This window comes from Seriola aureovittata, chromosome 12 (genome assembly GCF_021018895.1).
Source record: "Seriola aureovittata isolate HTS-2021-v1 ecotype China chromosome 12, ASM2101889v1, whole genome shotgun sequence".
Taxonomy (NCBI): Eukaryota; Metazoa; Chordata; class Actinopteri; order Carangiformes; family Carangidae; genus Seriola; species Seriola aureovittata.
In genome coordinates this window covers 16,002,151-16,019,832 of record NC_079375.1, presented here as the reverse complement: position 1 = coordinate 16,019,832, position 17,682 = coordinate 16,002,151, and the positions used below count along the sequence as shown (strand labels likewise).

Below are 17,682 nucleotides of genomic sequence, written 5' to 3'. Positions count from 1 at the left end.
GGATGAGCTTTGTTACCGGCTCTGTGTGACCTCGCCTTTCAACCCCTCTCAGCCTCAATGACACAAACAAACAAACACACACACGCGCACATGCACACACACACACACACACACATACATACACAGGGAAAGACACCTTGGGGGCATATGTGTGCATACCCAGAAACACAGCACACACATACCACACATATATACATCCCCACTCAGTCACAACATACAGTACATATTCTGTTGACATGCGAGGCAGTGACAGCCTTCCCACATCGTCAGCTGAGGCATAAGCAGAAATTCTTGACCCATACCTGCCCTCCTCACTGTGGCCCTGTGGGCATGAACACTCAATAGAAAGGGTAACATCACTTGTCTAAGCTGTTATAGACTTGACACGCTATACCCGCACGCCAGATTTTGGAAACATATCCACACACACATAGTCCCTATCGACCACTTGCTCTCTCTCTCTTTTTTTTTTTTTTTTGCCCACAAACTGCGCATTAAACCCTGCGGACCACACCCAGATCTCTGACTCTCACTCACCCGTGAACGCAAAACACACAGTAAAACATACGACCCATCCTGGCCGTGAACGGCTTGACTCATCATTCGTCACATCTACACTGAGTATGCTGTTCCGATGCGCCTTTCGTGTTGCGCCGGGAAAAGCCTTGAAAAGGAGAGGAAGTGGACAGCTTGAGGAAACGGAAAGATAGATAAATGGATGCATGGATGGATGGCTCCTTAGATAGATGGATTGGTGAATAAAGAGAGTAATATGGAAGTCTTCCTGGTTAGCCAAGTGTTCAAAAATCAATCCTTTCCTTTGTCAGGTAAGCAGGGTCGCTCGCACCTCACCTGGGGTTTGTGACGTGCCCGTGGGCTAATTCCCGAACCACGCAACCATGTGTATGTAATGAGACAGCTATGCAAGTACAAATGCAAAAAAAAAAAAACACCGCTACAAAGAAACACACAGTCTTTAAAGTCTTTAACTGAATTAGCACACATCACCTTAGCGAGACCAGTGCAGTCAGAGCATTGTCCTGTGAGCCTAATTAATCACGACTTTGGTGAGCGGCCAACAGAGAGGGAGGACAGCCCCCTTCTGTCTGAAACCTCCACAACATTGCTCCAGAATGAACCCACATCCAGGGTTAACACAATTACCAGCATGTCCTCCCAACCATACATCCAGCATCACACCACAGGCTCTGGTAATTGGTGTGCCTAGAATTGCAGGGAAAAATTAGAAAAGCATTAGAGGGAAAGAGGTGATTAATTTGCTCGAGGAGGAGGTCGATGGCGATGTAAATCACTGCACGTCAGCGCAATTTAGTTTCCCTGATTCCCTCGGCCTTGTCTGCCACGCCACCCCCCACCCCACCCCCCCACCCCACCCCCCCCACCCCCGCTGATCGGTTAGTGTCAGGTCATAGCTGAAGAGGTCATGTAGTGAAGGGCACCACGCATAGTTTAATTACAGTATAGGATCCTGTACGTGACCTGCGGACCCCAACTTCCCCCCAAAAACGCTTGTTTGCTTGTTCCCCAGAAATTTAGGGGGAAGCGGGATCTGGACGACGAGTCTTTATGAACTGTGCTCAAGTGTAAGCTGATTACATTAACTTTTATTTACGAAAAAAACTGGCATATTGATGGAATAAGCTTCTCAGTATGTGGTGGGATGTGAAGGTAACAGCTCTCTTGATTTGAAAGGAATAAAAATAGTTACGGTACTGAAGATTTCATGTGGATGGTTATGATAATAAGGCAGCACTCAAGGGAAACACAGCCCAGGCTCTGACATGCTTGTTTTAAAAATCTCGAACAGTAAAAAAAAAAAAAAAAAAAAAAAAAAAAAAACACACCATCAAAGAAAGCTGAGTGTGTTAACATCAAAGAGGGTCAGACTTCATACCTCACCTGCTCTATTGACTGTCCAGATAATGTCCTCAAGGAGACTTTGTTTGCATTGAACAACATTAGAATGCTGACCACAATCTATAATCCAGTCCCCACCTTTTCCACCCGGTTTTATTAGCAAGCTCAGCGGCGCCGACAGCAGAGGTGCTGCTCCTCTTTGTTGCTAAATAAGACCCATTCAGCAAGGTTTAACCACAGGGGTCAAGCATACAAAGCGAGCTATTCCTGGGGAGCAATTAGCTCTCGGCCAAACCAATGTGAGGTCATATCTCCTCTGGCCCCTATGACACTTCCTCTTCACACCTGGGTTACCATCTCCTGCCAATCGGTAGCCTCCCCTGGGCTTACACCGTATGTTGTGAATGTGTGTTTCTGAATATGACCTAAAGTAACAATTCTGACAGATAGCAGTTTGCGCCTGAGCCTCACCACAAAGGTGGAAATAAAGTAGATATAAAGCACATTGTTGTGTTTTTATATTTAGATGAAGACAAATTATTTTGAGAAGTCTCTTTTCGTACCTGGGTAGCACTGACGCACAGGCTGACTGCATGCTTTTGATCTCGAGTTTTGCATGTCTTGAAATACCTCTGAAGCCATTCCTAAAATAGGCACTTTTTATAGCATAATATATTCCTATTGTATTCATAGTTCATAGTTGTATTCATTCGCATTCACAGTGTATAGAATGAATCATGTCCAGAAAGACCACCTCGAGGCGTTTTTATGAAACAAGTGAAAACCTCTACTCCTAGATAAGACTGGCAGAATAGGTTGTGTCGAGCCACTTGGGGCTGTCAACCCAAAATTAAAGGAGGAGAGGTAAAATACAAGACATGGCTTAGTGAGTTGCAGGACAAAAAGTGTATGGCTAAAAATGTATAGCTATTGTAAGTCTATAGTTTTCTGTATGTAAGAAAAAAAAATCTACCTTTGAGTTAAATAACATCGGGACATGGTCCTTGCCCTGTGTTGATCAGTTTTGCCCGCAGAAGAACTTATTGTCAACAAAGTGCAGGTGGCAACACCCGTGATACATCGGTAGCTAAACAGGGTCATTTGCACCAAAGTCTCAAAGCAGAGTCAATGAGGTGAGAACTGACACATGCAGAGAGAGACACACAAGCATGCCTGTGCACAGCACTGCTTATATGTGTGCGTGCACACACACGCATACACACACACTCGAATAAAATCACATTTATAAACTCAGGCATGCCAGGAGTCCTAATGACCTCCACCGTGTGTTTGTGAGGGTGTAAGTGTGTGTTTTGAATTAGGAAGAGGAGAGGCAGAAGATGAACTAATGACGGCTGCTAATAATTACAGATCTGTAGTGTGGATGAGTTAATGAGGAGCCAAAGCCTCCCATGATGCCCCAGTAATAATGAATGAGGAGTGAGAGAGGGGACGGAGGGAGAGAGAGAGAGAGGGGGTGGGAGCTGTCAGTTTGAGAGGCCGCAATGCCCTTTGGTTTCTCTGCACTCTGGGCATGTCAACGAGAGAGGAGCCTTCCCAGAGGAAGCTTGTCTCCACACTAATGAAGATGTGACAGACCTCCGGTCCGTGACTTGCAGAGTATAGGAAAGAAGAGGAAGGAGGACGAGGGTGAGGATAGAGACAGCTCATATAAAATGAAAGGCACTGAAAAGGTGAAAGGTTTCTAAGACCTTCAAAAAGATTGAGACAGTGTCAGATAGAAGCAAAACTGATTAGACTGGTAGGTGATGGTTTTTAGGATCTTGCGACTGCTGGAGATGTCAATAAAAAAAACTGACTGCACTCCTACACACACCTTAAATCACATGCATCCATGGCACTCAAGCGGAATAAAAAATGAACTCTGCAAGTACTCACCAGAGAGCTGGTATAGCTGGGATCAGAAGTGTCATCCTGTAGGTAGCGGGACAGACCGAAGTCGGACACTTTACACACCAAGTTGCTGTTGACCAAAATGTTTCGTGCAGCCAGGTCACGATGGACGTAGTTAATTTCGGAGAGATATTTCATCCCCGCCGAGATCCCACGCATCATTCCCACCAACTGGATCACTGTAAACTGACCGTCATTTTGCTAGAGGACAGAGAGGAATACAAATGAAAACGGTTATCTAGATATTATCTTTGGCATGATTAACATAAATGAGAATAGCTGGGGGATAGAGAGATTTCAGCAAATGTTAACATATCTGCTTTTAATGATAATGAACTAATTATGTTGGTTCATAACTGAATTATAGATACTATGTTGACTAAAAATTCCAGGCTTGAATGTTGTAATTTTAAAATACCAACTGTTTGAATCTGACTCTCTATTAGGAAAAAACTGTGCAAAATAAATCAGATGTTTTTGTTATTTTCTACTGTATTATGCAGACAAGATGTAGTTTTAATGTCTTCCAAAATACAGTTTGCATCAAGGCTGCCCAGTGGGACTCTCCTCCAAAATTAGCACAAACTGATGTGTTGTCTTACCCAGTGACAAACGGCTATTTCAGCTTGAAGCTATCTTTTTTTTCAACAAAAGTAATTACATTGACTTATTACAGGTTCATGTTCTTTTCCTTCCCCTTGTTTTAAATCTTTTCTTTTGTTACACTTTGCCATAAGAAAAAATTGCCATCTCGAGCTCTTTTTCTGCATTTCAAATCCTCTTAATGTCCACAGGAAGAGCATTCTTGTATTAGATAAACAAAAATAGATTCTGAGCCCATTAATGCTCATTGTAGGTGTTAGAGCATTGTTCCATTCAGACATGGGGGCATCTATCTCTCTAACATCCACATATGGTGCCCCTATCCCTGTGTGAATGCTCTGAAGAGCATGCTTTGAACCCCGAAACACAGTAACAAATAAGAGGGTAAGGGAGATCGATGGAAACACAAGTCGGATGTGGCGGTTAGCAAAGCCAACTTCAAAGAGCCCCTTTAAACCCACCCTAGATCAAAGTGGAATAGAACACCAATCCATGAGATTGAAGGAGGGAAAAAAGTGAGTTGAATATTGATTAAGATGTATGTCTGCTCAATCCTGACTATAAAAGAAAGAGAGAGGAGTCCATTAATAGTTCCAGGCATTAATAGAGAAATTAAAGGCTGATAGGGCCAGCTAGTGTGGAAATTTTCAAATTAAGAATGATTTAAATCGCGTTCATTGTCATGAAACATATTCTCTGTTGGCACTGGATAGATTAAGAAGGCTCATTCCAATTTGTATTAGGAGGGGTTCTTCGCATGAACTCCTTTTGTTAGACTGTTTAACGATTAATTTCCAATTAGCTTCTCAGTCCCATAAAGCAACGTTTCCATTGAACTCGTGAATAAGACTTATGAACACCCCATGTAACTGTTTCCAACTTTGTATGACATGGTACATATGTTTTTCACTCACCCTGAGGAAGGAGTCAAGGGCACCGTTCTCCATGAACTCTGTGACGATCATGACAGGACGGCTCTTTGTGACGACGCCCTCCAGACGGATAATATTCGGGTGGTCGAACTGACCCATGATTGACGCCTCAGACAGGAAGTCCCGCCTCTGCTTCTCCACGTAGCCTGCCTTCAGGGTCTTGATGGCTACATAGATCTCTCTTTTACCGGGCAGCTTCAAACGGCCCTTGTAGACCTCCCCAAACTCACCTATAAGGGTAATAGAGAGAGATGTACAGTGGCTGCTCTGTCAAGAACTGATCTATTTTTTAGACAAATGCTTAGTAGTGTTTGATTAGATCTAAATCTATTTATTTATCAAGCTTATTTGCATCTCTTGTCCTTTGGCAGAAATATTACCCAGAAAGCTATTATAGATCTCGACTTAGTCTACCTCAAGCATACTGAGCGTTGTCCAATACTCATCTAATGTTGCTCCTTCAAGATATTCTTAACAGTGTGGCTCCCCTGACTCACAGTAGTCATCTATCCTAAAAGCCTGCCAAGTGTCTTCATAGTCACCAATCAAAGAATAACAGGCAAGCACTATCTGCTAAATATCTGGAACTCTTTTGATTAATTATCACCACCTTGGTGTCCTGCAGAGACGCCACACAGTGAAATCAACAAAAACGGAAATCTTTAATTAGTTAGTCCCCCTGCATCCTTATCGCTATCCTATCTCTGTCACTTCCTCACACCTAGCTTGCTGAGTAGGCCAGTCCACAGGAGCTATTAAAGGCCCAGTCTCATTACCAGGGGTATTTTAGCCTGTGTATGATCCAACACATATGGCATCAGCATGCCCATCCCTGCTATAAAAAAAAAAAAAGGTGCGTTCGGTCCCAGGGTAAAAGACACGTTTGACTGTTGCTGAAACTGTTTTAGCCTCCAGTTGCTCAGGATTTACGTCAAAGCAATCAGACCCTAATTATCTGTTCATCAATTTAAACAGATATTTTAACAATACAAAAGAGGTAAATCTTACACAAGGAAAGAAAACCACACCATCTATTTTGCATGTAAGTAAGGGATGATGTAAGGTAGAACATATTAGAGAGCAACTCTAATAGGATCCCAAAACAGAGAAGCACAGGGAATAGGCCTCAAGGCTTGAGTTCTGTCTAATGCCATTAGGTCCCAGGGTAGCTGGCCTATATACTGCTTGTGCACTTGACATGGGCCCTTCACATGTTTCCATCTCATGTGGCTGCCAGAAGGGCTGGGCCTTACGACCTTGAAAAGATTCAGGCCAAACTTGTTTGCACGCAAGAACTCAGAAATAACGCATAAAAATACAGCAATCCACGTTCACATTCAGCGTGCATACACGTACATATATAAGTGCAAGCGTTCACCAAACCTGCACCGATGACTTCCTCGATCTTGACAGTGGAGACGTCGATCTCCTTGGCGAACTCTCGGACAGCCTCGTTGGGGTCCTCGTAGGTAAAGGGGTCAATGTAGATCTTCATCCCCGGAGAGCCTGAGAAGTGGGTCGGGCAGCCCAGTGGGGAGGGGCAGTTAGACATGTCGGCTCGCAAAGAGAGTTCTAGAACAACCAAAGTGCTCAATGAGCTTTCCAGAAGAAGAAACTGTTCTTTCTTTCTTTCTTTCTATCGCTCTCTCTCTCTCTCTGGCTAATGTCTTGTGGAAATGGTTGATGAATACAATTGCCCTTCAAGGCGCAGCTTAAATCACAGTGTGACACAGCATCACTTACAATCACTACAAGCTCTCAAAAGCTGTAAATGATGACAACTCCATTTGCTCTCTGGTCCTCCTCGGAGACAGGAGGGAGCACTAGAATATGTAAATGAATATCAACGCACATTGCATGCATTAAATAGTATAGGTGGAGGATTATAGGTGCAGCCCCAGTTACGAGTAGAGCAGACAAAAAAAAAATGGTGGTTTGATGATTCAGTACTTGGAAGGGGGAAAGAGGCCAGAAAAGAAAAAAAAAACAGAGAGAGAGGGGGGAAGATGAAGGGATAGAGGGAGGGATGAGAGTATATAGAAAGAGTAAATGTAGACAGATTTTCTTTTCCTTTTATCCCTTACCCTAGCAGTCTCTGCTCTTTGATAGTGGTAGAACCAATTTCCCAACAGCCTTTCCCTATAGGAGCTCATAAAGAGATAAAACCACTGCGCTATCAACTAGCTTTTTATGCCGCACGGCGATAGGTGAGCTCAGTTCACAGACTGGAGCTGTCTGCAAACGGTGGACAAATTTTCTGTGTCGACAGACCGGGTAGGGGGGACTGCTGAAAAACACTTGTAAACAAATTCAATACACACTGCCACAAGACAGACATTAAAGCGGGCAAACAGACGTAAAATCATCATTTCTACACTGACACCCAAGAGCAGCCCTCTTTCTCAGAGCTGTTTAGTCAAAACCTTGGCAGCCATGATTGGAATAAACCCATTTCCATCAAGTCAATTTGTGCCCGCTCATTTGCACAAGCCACATAGAGAGAGGCAGGGGTCTCAAGAGACAGCAGGAGGATAAGGTCTGGTCTTGGAGGGATCAAGGTGCCTCACCTCGCTCTTGACTAAAAGCTGATTCTAGTTACCACACTAATTGCCTTGAACCTTGCCTGTGTGAACGTAATTGCTCATTAGAGATTCCATACAGATTGGGTTCAGGTTAATCCATCTGAGGGTTTACAGCTTTGCATTCCATAAAGTCATTCTGTTTACAAGTGTTGTCAAGCCACTCACTCAGCAACATCGCTGGGTGGGACTCAAAATCTCAGCGGGGAGCATATACAGTACAGCGATAAACATGGGAGAACGCACTCAAAATCTCAATCACATGTGCGCGCACATCCATGGTCACATACATAAACCCATTATTTTCCAATTCTCCAGTTCGGAGCCCATTTTCATGTATAATTTAAAATGCAAACAGTTTATCTCTTTGCCTCCCTATGGTACAGACCTGGTTAACTGGACCCATCTTTTTATGGCCAACTGATAAAAAATAAATTCCTCCTTTAATATTTCATAGGTCCTTCATCTGAGTGTATAAAGCAAATGTGTCCAAACGTCGGTTCTATTTTTACCCAACATATAAAACAACAAGCCTGTTGGGAGACAAAGCATTGCTGCTGCAATGATTTAAAGGCCTATAACACATACCATGATTACATACCTTTCTAAATTAAATGGTTGAGTGGACAAACTCATTAATTTAGGGAATTTGGATTATAAATCTCAACAAAATCCCTAATCTATGACACAATAGCTCAAACAGTTAAGAGTATTTAGTTGACTGGTATTAACAAATGATAGTTTACAGTGCTGCACTTAACCCTGTTATTTTCACCAATGTCCAGCATTTACCCTGCTATTAGTCTTCCCTGCTCATTTACTGAATGGCCCTAATGTATCCACAAATCAACTGTACGGCAGTAATGCTTATATTAATCTATTACCGGCTACGGGTACAATCAAATTACTGGTCCTACTACACAGAATTTACATACTGCTTAAAGACAAACAGCATTGTCAGTAAGTGAAGCAGTAGCTTCATAAATGCTCATCTTTTTAAGTTAAAGGAACTTTTTCATGTGTTAGGCTTTCACCAAGGCAACATAATTTATTCTAATTCCTTTTGCTTGACAGTATTTGTAATTTAGCAATTTCAGTAGATAGCAATTATATGTTTTATGTAATTATCCACTTTGGAGAAATTAACATAAAGAATTGCAGGGCACTGTACGCCTATACTGAATATATTCCCATTTCTTGTCGGTCCAAGATGCACACAAATCTATTCCGAGGCTCTGTGAATATAATGAGTTGAGTTTACTTCCTAAATACAAACTAATTATCCTTCGTTTGATGTCAGAAAATCATTTGTCAGACACACAGTGTGGCTTATTAGTATGGAAATCACAAAAGGGATCTAAAAAATGTATGGGATTAACAGTCACATTGGTACAGGCAGTAAAATCTTTGTGTGGGTTTATCAGGCATGTGGTGCCTTCTGCAAGTCTTCACTTTGTGAAAGATAAAATTCTGCTCAGCCAAAAAAGGGGTTTACCCATTGTACTTGATGAAGATGAAAGATGAAGATGATGAAGGGTAAAGGCAAATGTCACAATAACCTACTGATGTTCATCAGTTCTTTTTATGCCTTAGCAAAATCTCTGAATTCACATGTATGTATGTTTAATCAGTGGATAGAACAAAAAAGAAATTGTTGAAGCATAAACATATTTGTTAAATTTCAATTTCCCATTCTAATTCAGTGTGAGCACCAGATGTTGAAGCACAGACAACAGCTGAAGCAACAAAGCGACAAACAGGGTTGGAACGTAAGTGATTTAAGATGTGTTGGTAGTCATATATAGAGAAGCATTAGGGCATACAGTAAACATGCAGTGCTCAGAAATGTCTCTCTGTTAATTAGCTGATGTTGACTGTCTGCTGGTGTGTGTAAAAGAGGAAAAGGGAATAGATACACTGAGGAAAACTGTAAATGCTCAAATGCAGTGAGGTGTGTGTAATATGATGTGTAGATGAACGCTGGTGATACTGATAATGTGCTGATGTGGGCAATTAAAACAAAAAAGAAATAAAGTTCCCTTGGCTCTTAGGGAGGTTATTTCTCCACGGGAATGATGCGTCTGTTCCAATCTGATGGTCATTACATCCCGCCCAATGTTTGGTTTAATGTTAAATGTTAGGTTAGATATAACCATGACCCGTCAGCAGCACTACTGAATTTACAGTATGCAGCAGCATCCCCAGTCTAGAAGCCTGTCACATTAGGTGGGCTGGAATTGAGGAGACATCACCTGACGTGTGTGGCAGCAGCTGGAACAGTAAGCAGCTGGGTGAAAGCCAGCGACACATTTTTTGGAGATTCACCCAAAACAATTGGCTGAGCGGCGCTATTTTATTGTTGCGTTGAATACTGTAATTACGAAACTGTCAGTCAAATCTTGAGAGAATAGAATAAAACAATGCATCCTGGGATGGGGGATTACTTCATGAGTGTTGGAGATGTGAAGGTTGAAGTAATAAACCTATGAATAGGATCCCTTATCAGAGTTTTATTTCCTCTCAACTTCAAATTGCTTATTTGATGATTAGGGCTGCAAGCGTCTCTGATCTTTTGTTTACTTTAACCACTTATGTTAATTGCATTTGGTTTTTCCAGAGATAGCCAGTGACAAAACTGACTCTTCTGCCCACAGCAGTTTTAATGAGCCCCCGGCTGCCACTGCTGTAGCTGTGACACAAAGTAACTGTGTTGAAACGCTTTGCTGTGTTCGGCTCAACAAAAATCTATCCCCTCGAGTGAGGCCCTGTTCACACTGCTAGGTCGGCAGGATATAGGGCTTTCATTTTAGATAGAAAAACTTACACACACCCTTTTGTGTGTATGTGTGTGAGAGTGCATGTCCCTCCAGGCTCCTTCCCCTCATCAGTCAGCGCCAAGGGAGTGCTTAAAACATGACTCAATCACGGCTATCATAAAGCCCTGAGAGATGACTGTCAGTCAGTGTCATTGTGTAAAGGAAAGAAAATGTCGTTTACGTCTGCAGATGCCTGCTACCTGAGGTCATTTCTTTTTTTTACCTAGCCTCTTTTTCATTAACGTATTATAAAGGAGTACATGCTCCATGCATATGTCATATATTATACATAATGTGACAGCATAAGCGCACTGGACAAAGAAGGAAATGGATATGACTGAAAATATGTGAGCGCACATACCTCCAGCTAGACACAGCAATCCTCTATATTTCTGATTTTAACAATTGGGCAGTTTATGGTGTATTAAAACACAACTGAATATATTGTATCACCATTATTACTGTCATTATGGTACTTCCAACTATTCTATGCACCAAATTGTTAAAGATTAGATCAAATTTGAAGTAGAAGTGGTAAAAAAAAAAAAGAAAAAAAAAGAGTTTAGGAGTTATGAGATAAAAAGGTAAAAGTGCTTCACAAACACTGAAAAAAATCTGTTCAGTAGTTTGTGAGATATGTTAAAGGTAGATTAAGTGATTGGAATCTAATATACTTTTTTTTATCAAATTCATTTAATATCTCCCCATCGCTGCTGCTGAGTTCAACTATCAACAGTCTTTCTCCAGCATTGCTTACTCTACCTTTAATTAACAGAGAAATAAACATATGGGGTCAAAATGTGGGACAGAAACCTAACCACCGGCTAATGTGAGCTCTAAGTATCAGGGTGGACTCACCTCTTCCTGCGCTGTAATGTTGCAACTTGTCACTGTACACGGCCTCCTTGGTGTATGCCCTTTTCCTGTGGGAGTAATGATTATTGAAAGGGGGGGGGGGGGTAGAGAGAGAGAGAGAGAGAGAGAGCATGAGAGATGACAGGATGAAAGGAAGTGTAAACGAGGCCTTGCTACTGTTCATGGTTCTCTGTATGGTCTGAAAATGACGTGGCTGAAATTGAATCAGTTGCAGAGGGTTAGCAATGGCAAATGGAGTTTATGAAAATGAGCTGATTTTTAATTAGACCTTGATAGGCTCTCTCTGCTTTTCATCTGTCTCCTCTGCCTCAGCATCAAAAAGAGCCTGGCCTGTTTGATGAACACTTTGCTTACTCAAAGTTGCAAACAGCACTGCGAAAAATTTGACTTTCATATATCTAAAGCGGAGCAAGATAGGAGTGTGACAATGTGACAAACTGCTGCAATATTAAATTGAATTGACTTGAGTAAGTTAACAGGGCAAAGTAGTAATTGTTAAGTTCTCTGTGGAATTGAATATTCCATTTCAAGTACGTCAATTTGGCCTTCCTTTCCATCAAATTGATTGCTATTAATAAATGCTGTATAAGAATATGCGTAAGAAGCTCACATATGTTCCTAAGTATGACAACGGGATTCAGCTGTATAGCTAATGCAGTCAAAATGTCAGTAATTTTAAAACACATTTTCCAGATATAGCTGTGCTGAATTTTAGTTTAACATATTATGTGCCACGTACTCTTATATGGTCAGATTCTGATTAAATAACTGGGCAATCCATCATAATGTGACAGAAATCTGTCTTCATGTAATGTTGCTATCTGTCTTCCAATGGTTATTAGCAAAAGGGGAGTAGGAAGGATACTGTATTGGACTGCATGGTGTTCATGCTATTATGCCCACCCACTATTCTTGATACTTGCTATATGTTGTCATTACAGAGGCAAAAGTAGGCTGGCTGTGTTGCTATTTTGCTCTTGAGGAAATAAAAGTTGGGAGCCTGAAAAGGGACAAATGTAGCGATGAAGTCATCAGCGTCTGCATGTATTACAAGAGTCAGAGAAACGAAAATGTGGTTACCTGCTGCACACGATGGAGATGGCAACGAGGGAAACAATAAAGACCACTCCTGCTGCAGCTGACCCTGCAATCAGAGGAAGCTGTTCCCTCAGCTCCGACTTGAAGTCATCTGTATTACACAAAGAGAAAGACAGACGGGAAGACATTGAGAATGGCTTAGGTAAGGCTTAAGGACCATGACTGTCTTTATTTGGAGGTGTGTATGTGAGCGTGTGCTTGGGAGGTAAAGGGAGAGACAGAAGGAAGAGGAGGCAGAGCAGAATGGTTAGACCGGTTGTACTGATGGATAAAGAAAACATATAGATCTCTCTGCTGAGACGTGGTGACTGAAATCCAGTGAGCTTTAGCAAGACTCACTGACAGACTGTGTTTGATAACCCACTAGAGAGACAGAGAGTGAGAGAGTAGCATAAAAGTGATGGTTAGAAAGAGCAAGGGGGGACCTCTCAATCTTCTCTGCCACACCTGTCAGAAATGAACGGACAAGAAAATGCACCTTGGGATGTTGTTTCGCAGGTGTTGAAAAGGAAGTCACCCACTGCCAATCACACACACACACGGCCCCAAACATGTTTTATGTGCATATCCAGGGCAGGCCGCCAGTAGTTCAAAGGACAGCCCAAATGCCTGCTTAAAACCACTACACAGCAGAATCCTCAGTTATCTTTGTGTGTCCCTGCCCTCCCATGACTTTGGCACCAGCAAACACTGTGGTTAAAGCAATGCACGATTTAGCATGCTGCAGGCAAATCAGCAGCTTCTAAATTCAATCCCCCGTGTAGAATGGGCCTATTGGATTAAAGTGATAAAGGGAGAACTAATGCATCTTCGGAACAGTGCAAGAGCTGGGATATATGAGGAAAGTCAATGTGACAGGAATTGCTCACTCTTTTAACTTGCACATTTATCAAGTACGTTTCAAGCAAACAGTGTGAATGATGTTCCAGCTACTCAAGCTTCCTGGGAGTCTTCCTGTTCTCTTTTGATGCATATTAGGTGCAAGAGGTCCAGATCAAATCTCCCCTCCACCCATATGAGAATGGTGATTTTCTTTCCCCCCTGACAGCCAGAAATCACACAGCTACCTGTTCCAGCGGTAAACAGGCTCCTATTACAATCAGTTAGTTCTTGAAGCTTCAGCCTATTAGAGAAATGGAGAACTGTAACACCAGTCACCTTAAAGATGGACCAATCACCTCTTTTTCATCATACCTGTCAATCAAGCCTGCACTGCTCACAAATATGCGTGATTTGAGTGTGCAGAGGGGGCAAAGGGACACCTTGTGGAGTTGTAATAAAACGTGCTGACAGGGAGACACGAGCGATTATATGTTTTGAGAAAAGACATGGAGGGAGAACGGTGGTTGGGTGGCGAGGTAGTGCCTTCATGAGACAATGGAGCGGCTCAATGGGGGGGAAGAGGAGCCTGGTAGAGGGGCAGGAGGTGGAGCCGTGGGTGTGATTGTCGGCAGTTCTCTAGCGTCTGCTGCTAATTGCCTTGATGAACGTTGTGTTATGGCAGCAAGCCAACGGATGAACCATAAACCGTGTTTGTGTGAGCGAATGTCGCGCGTGCATGCATATGTGTTTGTGGGGATGATAATTTGCAAACGTCGGAAGGAGTGAAGGGGCCATGACTGCACCACTACATCTGCTCTGCACAGGTAAATAGCCACAATGATCACCTTCATCATCATTATTATCCTTCCCATCTTCCCCTCCCTCAAGATCATCACCGCCACATTCATCGTAATCTTCATTAACACAATACGATGTGGAAATGTCAGCCCTGTCTTTGACACATTATGAACTACAGCCATACATGAATAGCAGGCTCATAGTCCAGCTCGGCACAGTGAGGCAGCACTTTAGCAGATCTTGTGAATGTTACACATGTCCAGTCAAATGGTTAAACCCATCCAGACTGAATCATACTGTGTTCATTTCAGCACTCATTTCACTTCCTGGCAAGTCTATGAAGAAGTGCTTCATGAAGAAGTGATATGCGAAGCCGCCATCACCAACTCCCTACACACACACACACACACACACACACACACACACACACACACATCTCCTTGCACTTCCACCAATAAATATAGTTCCACAACCTTGCCAGCGTAGCAGGTGTTGCAAGCCCCACTTCAGCCACTTCCCTCTCCAACAATCCAAGCCCCTCCCCCACATGGCAAAAAATTTATCTCATCAACTACTAATCACAGCTATGCATTCTGGGACGGCTCTCGAGCAACAGAAGGGCCGGGTGAAAAACCAATTAGCTAAGCATTTTGGATCAAACACAGTTAGTTGCACAAACAAAAGACACTCAGCGTTTTACATATTCAAAGCACCCCCACACACACTCCAACCTGACTGTGAAGGGAATTAATTTAGCTGTAGAAATGGAAGCGCAATCAAACATCACGGTTCCCTTCGATCTCCGCTACTAATAATAATTATAATATTGCAACAACAAATACAAAGGGAGACAAAGAGTGTTTGAAAGAGTTTGGTTGTATGTGAGAAAAAGCGAGACAGAGAAGGATAGAGAGAGACTGAGAGAGCTGTTTCTCCTGGCTCGGCGATCCTTACCATCTGTGAGGGTTTGGAAGCACATCTTGCTGCTGTATTTGCCAAAGCCAGCCACAGTCCGTGCTCGCACCTGCACAACGTAGACTGTACCCGGCCTGAGGCCCTCCACGCGTGCAGTGTTAGTTTGGCTCCGCAGGATGGTGGAGTTAATCTCTGCATGGTCCTGCAAAGAGCAATGGACACAGGGAGCAGGTTAGAGATGACTTACTGAGAGGATGTCAGCAGGAAAGTGTTAAATCGCAGAGTTGAGAAGATTGTGGTAAAACAAGATCCGGTGGTGGTAGCAGGAGTTCAACAGAGAAAAAAACAAACAAGCTTATCAAACATTGTATGTTCAGGAAACAGGACGGGCAATGTGGTCCAATTGGAGGAAATTAGTTTAAGCTGTATATTTTAGTTGTTGTAAACCAGAGATAGTGGAAATATAGTGCACTTCTGATAAATCACACTGACAGAGGACGGATGAAAACAGCAGATAGCAGAGTAGATGCAGAACAGACAGTGCACAACAGTTAGGGACAGCCAAACGCTTTTAAAGATTATGTTTAAGATTATGTTTTTATCAAGGCTTCGGTCAGTTTCAACCTCAAATACAAAACGCAGCAAGTGTACACACATTAAAACACACACGCAAAGCACACCGATCGCACAAACACACAATAACTCCCATTCACTCAGTAACACACATACACAATTTGATAATTAAAGGCAATCATTTCTTGCAAATTAGAAAGAGCCATAGCTACTTCTTAACAGTAATAGAATAACATTGTGTATTTGTCTCTTCAGACGAGGCGATTTAATTACAGCAAGAAGTTTGAACATTGCATCCTCTTGTTTTCTTGTTTAAAGTAGGTTGCTTTTTAAATATGACGGTAGGCCAAGCCCACCCATGGAAAGCGCTTTATTTTTTCATTAAAGGGAATGCTAAAAAATCCTTTGTGCAATCGCTGTTTGTTGCAATGTTCTATTTAGGTCTTCGGCCTCTTTTTTCATGCACTGTTCTCACTGAAGCGTTTTCTCTTCACCCTTACAGACATGCATGTGGGTCTGTATGGATGTACACTATGAATATATGCGTTTGTTCATGCATATATTATGAAAATGTATGGTTTGGACCATGGGACCTGCCCTCCAGGTCCTGCATCTCAGTCGCTCTCCCTCCAGGCTCAGGAGAGTCAGTCAGGCAGTCTGCTGCAGTGTAGTTTGGGGCCTGCTGGAGGTATCTGCTATGAGGAATCAGTAATTACTTAGGCCTGTCACCTTCCCATAACCCAGAGTGAATATGACAGCCAGAAAATAAGACTACACCTACACTACACCCACTGCTGCACGCTGCTGATAGCTAGATGCAGACATTCTGTAGAGAAGGGGGGGGCAGTTGAAAGTGAAGGGGCAAAATTCCCTGTGTCAGTGAAACAGTGTAAATAGAGGCAGGCTGTTTTTTAAGCTTGGTAAACACACTATTGTCTAACACCGGACTACGTCTTATAATACATGTATGAATAAGAAATCTGAGTTGACAGCAGTGTGGAGTGGAAAAAGTAGCTAGGCAAATAGGAAAGGAGGAAGCGAAGGGAGGAGGAGGAGGATGGAAGATGATGGCAGGAAGCGATAAGAAACTCCAGGCAGAAGCAACCCACATCGAAATCATTATCCAATCTGATTGGTGTAATTGAATCATTCCGGTTGCTCCGTCATTGAGCAGACGAGGTAAACACAGCTATGAAATCTGCGCCCCCCCCTCCCACACACACACACACAATGATGTGTGCAATCACATTAGCTCTTATTGGACACTCCGGGCTTGATGAAGACAAATGTTTGGGCTTGGGATGGGAGAGCATCGCACCAACAGGCTTTCTTTCTATCTCTGAGAGGAAAGAGATGTTTATAAATGGGATGCTGGATGTAACTGGTTTAGGGAGTTTAATCATTTCACAGCCCTTTTGTCCATTAGATCACACAATCTGTCATTTCTCTGATGTGCTGCGTACGAACACTCAAAATTCTGAAACTTCGTATCAAAGCAGCAACTTGTGCCTTTGAAAGAGCTGCAGAAGACATGACAACCCCCCTCCCCCATCAGAGACCAGGACCGTAGTCACCTATTCATTTGGTGTGAGACATGCTTGAGTGCACATGGACCACTTGGGGTCAGGATTTTCCTACTCCTGCCATCAGTCACTCAGCATTTCTCAGGACCACACCCCCGTCTGCTTGAATGGAGGACAGGTGAGCAGACAGATGGCAAACCGCCAATGGGGGAGCATCCCTTGAGGGAGCACCAGCTAGGAAAGGCCCTTTCATGCTGCCAGTCAAATGGGGATTATGTGACACACGCACACGCACACACACACACACACACACACACACACACACACACACACACACACACACACACACACACAC

General features: G+C 42.9%; 1 protein-coding gene across 3 annotated transcripts in view; it reads right to left on the bottom strand.

Moving 5' to 3' along the window:
- The window catches only part of LOC130179492 (ephrin type-B receptor 1-B), a 159,857-nt gene that overhangs the window by 16,324 nt on the left and 125,851 nt on the right, over positions 1 to 17,682 (bottom strand). For 2 of the 3 annotated variants that reach the window (XM_056392505.1, XM_056392504.1), the window contains exons 7-12: positions 15,271 to 15,433; positions 12,679 to 12,787; positions 11,581 to 11,645; positions 6,711 to 6,899; positions 5,310 to 5,557; positions 3,778 to 3,993 (exon numbers count right to left, since the gene is read on the bottom strand). In XM_056392505.1, coding sequence (XP_056248480.1) covers positions 3,778 to 3,993; positions 5,310 to 5,557; positions 6,711 to 6,899; positions 11,581 to 11,645; positions 12,679 to 12,787; positions 15,271 to 15,433 — 990 coding nt within the window. The remainder of the gene's footprint in view (positions 1 to 3,777; positions 3,994 to 5,309; positions 5,558 to 6,710; positions 6,900 to 11,580; positions 11,646 to 12,678; positions 12,788 to 15,270; positions 15,434 to 17,682) is intronic. The other variant, XM_056392506.1, reaches the window with a different exon arrangement.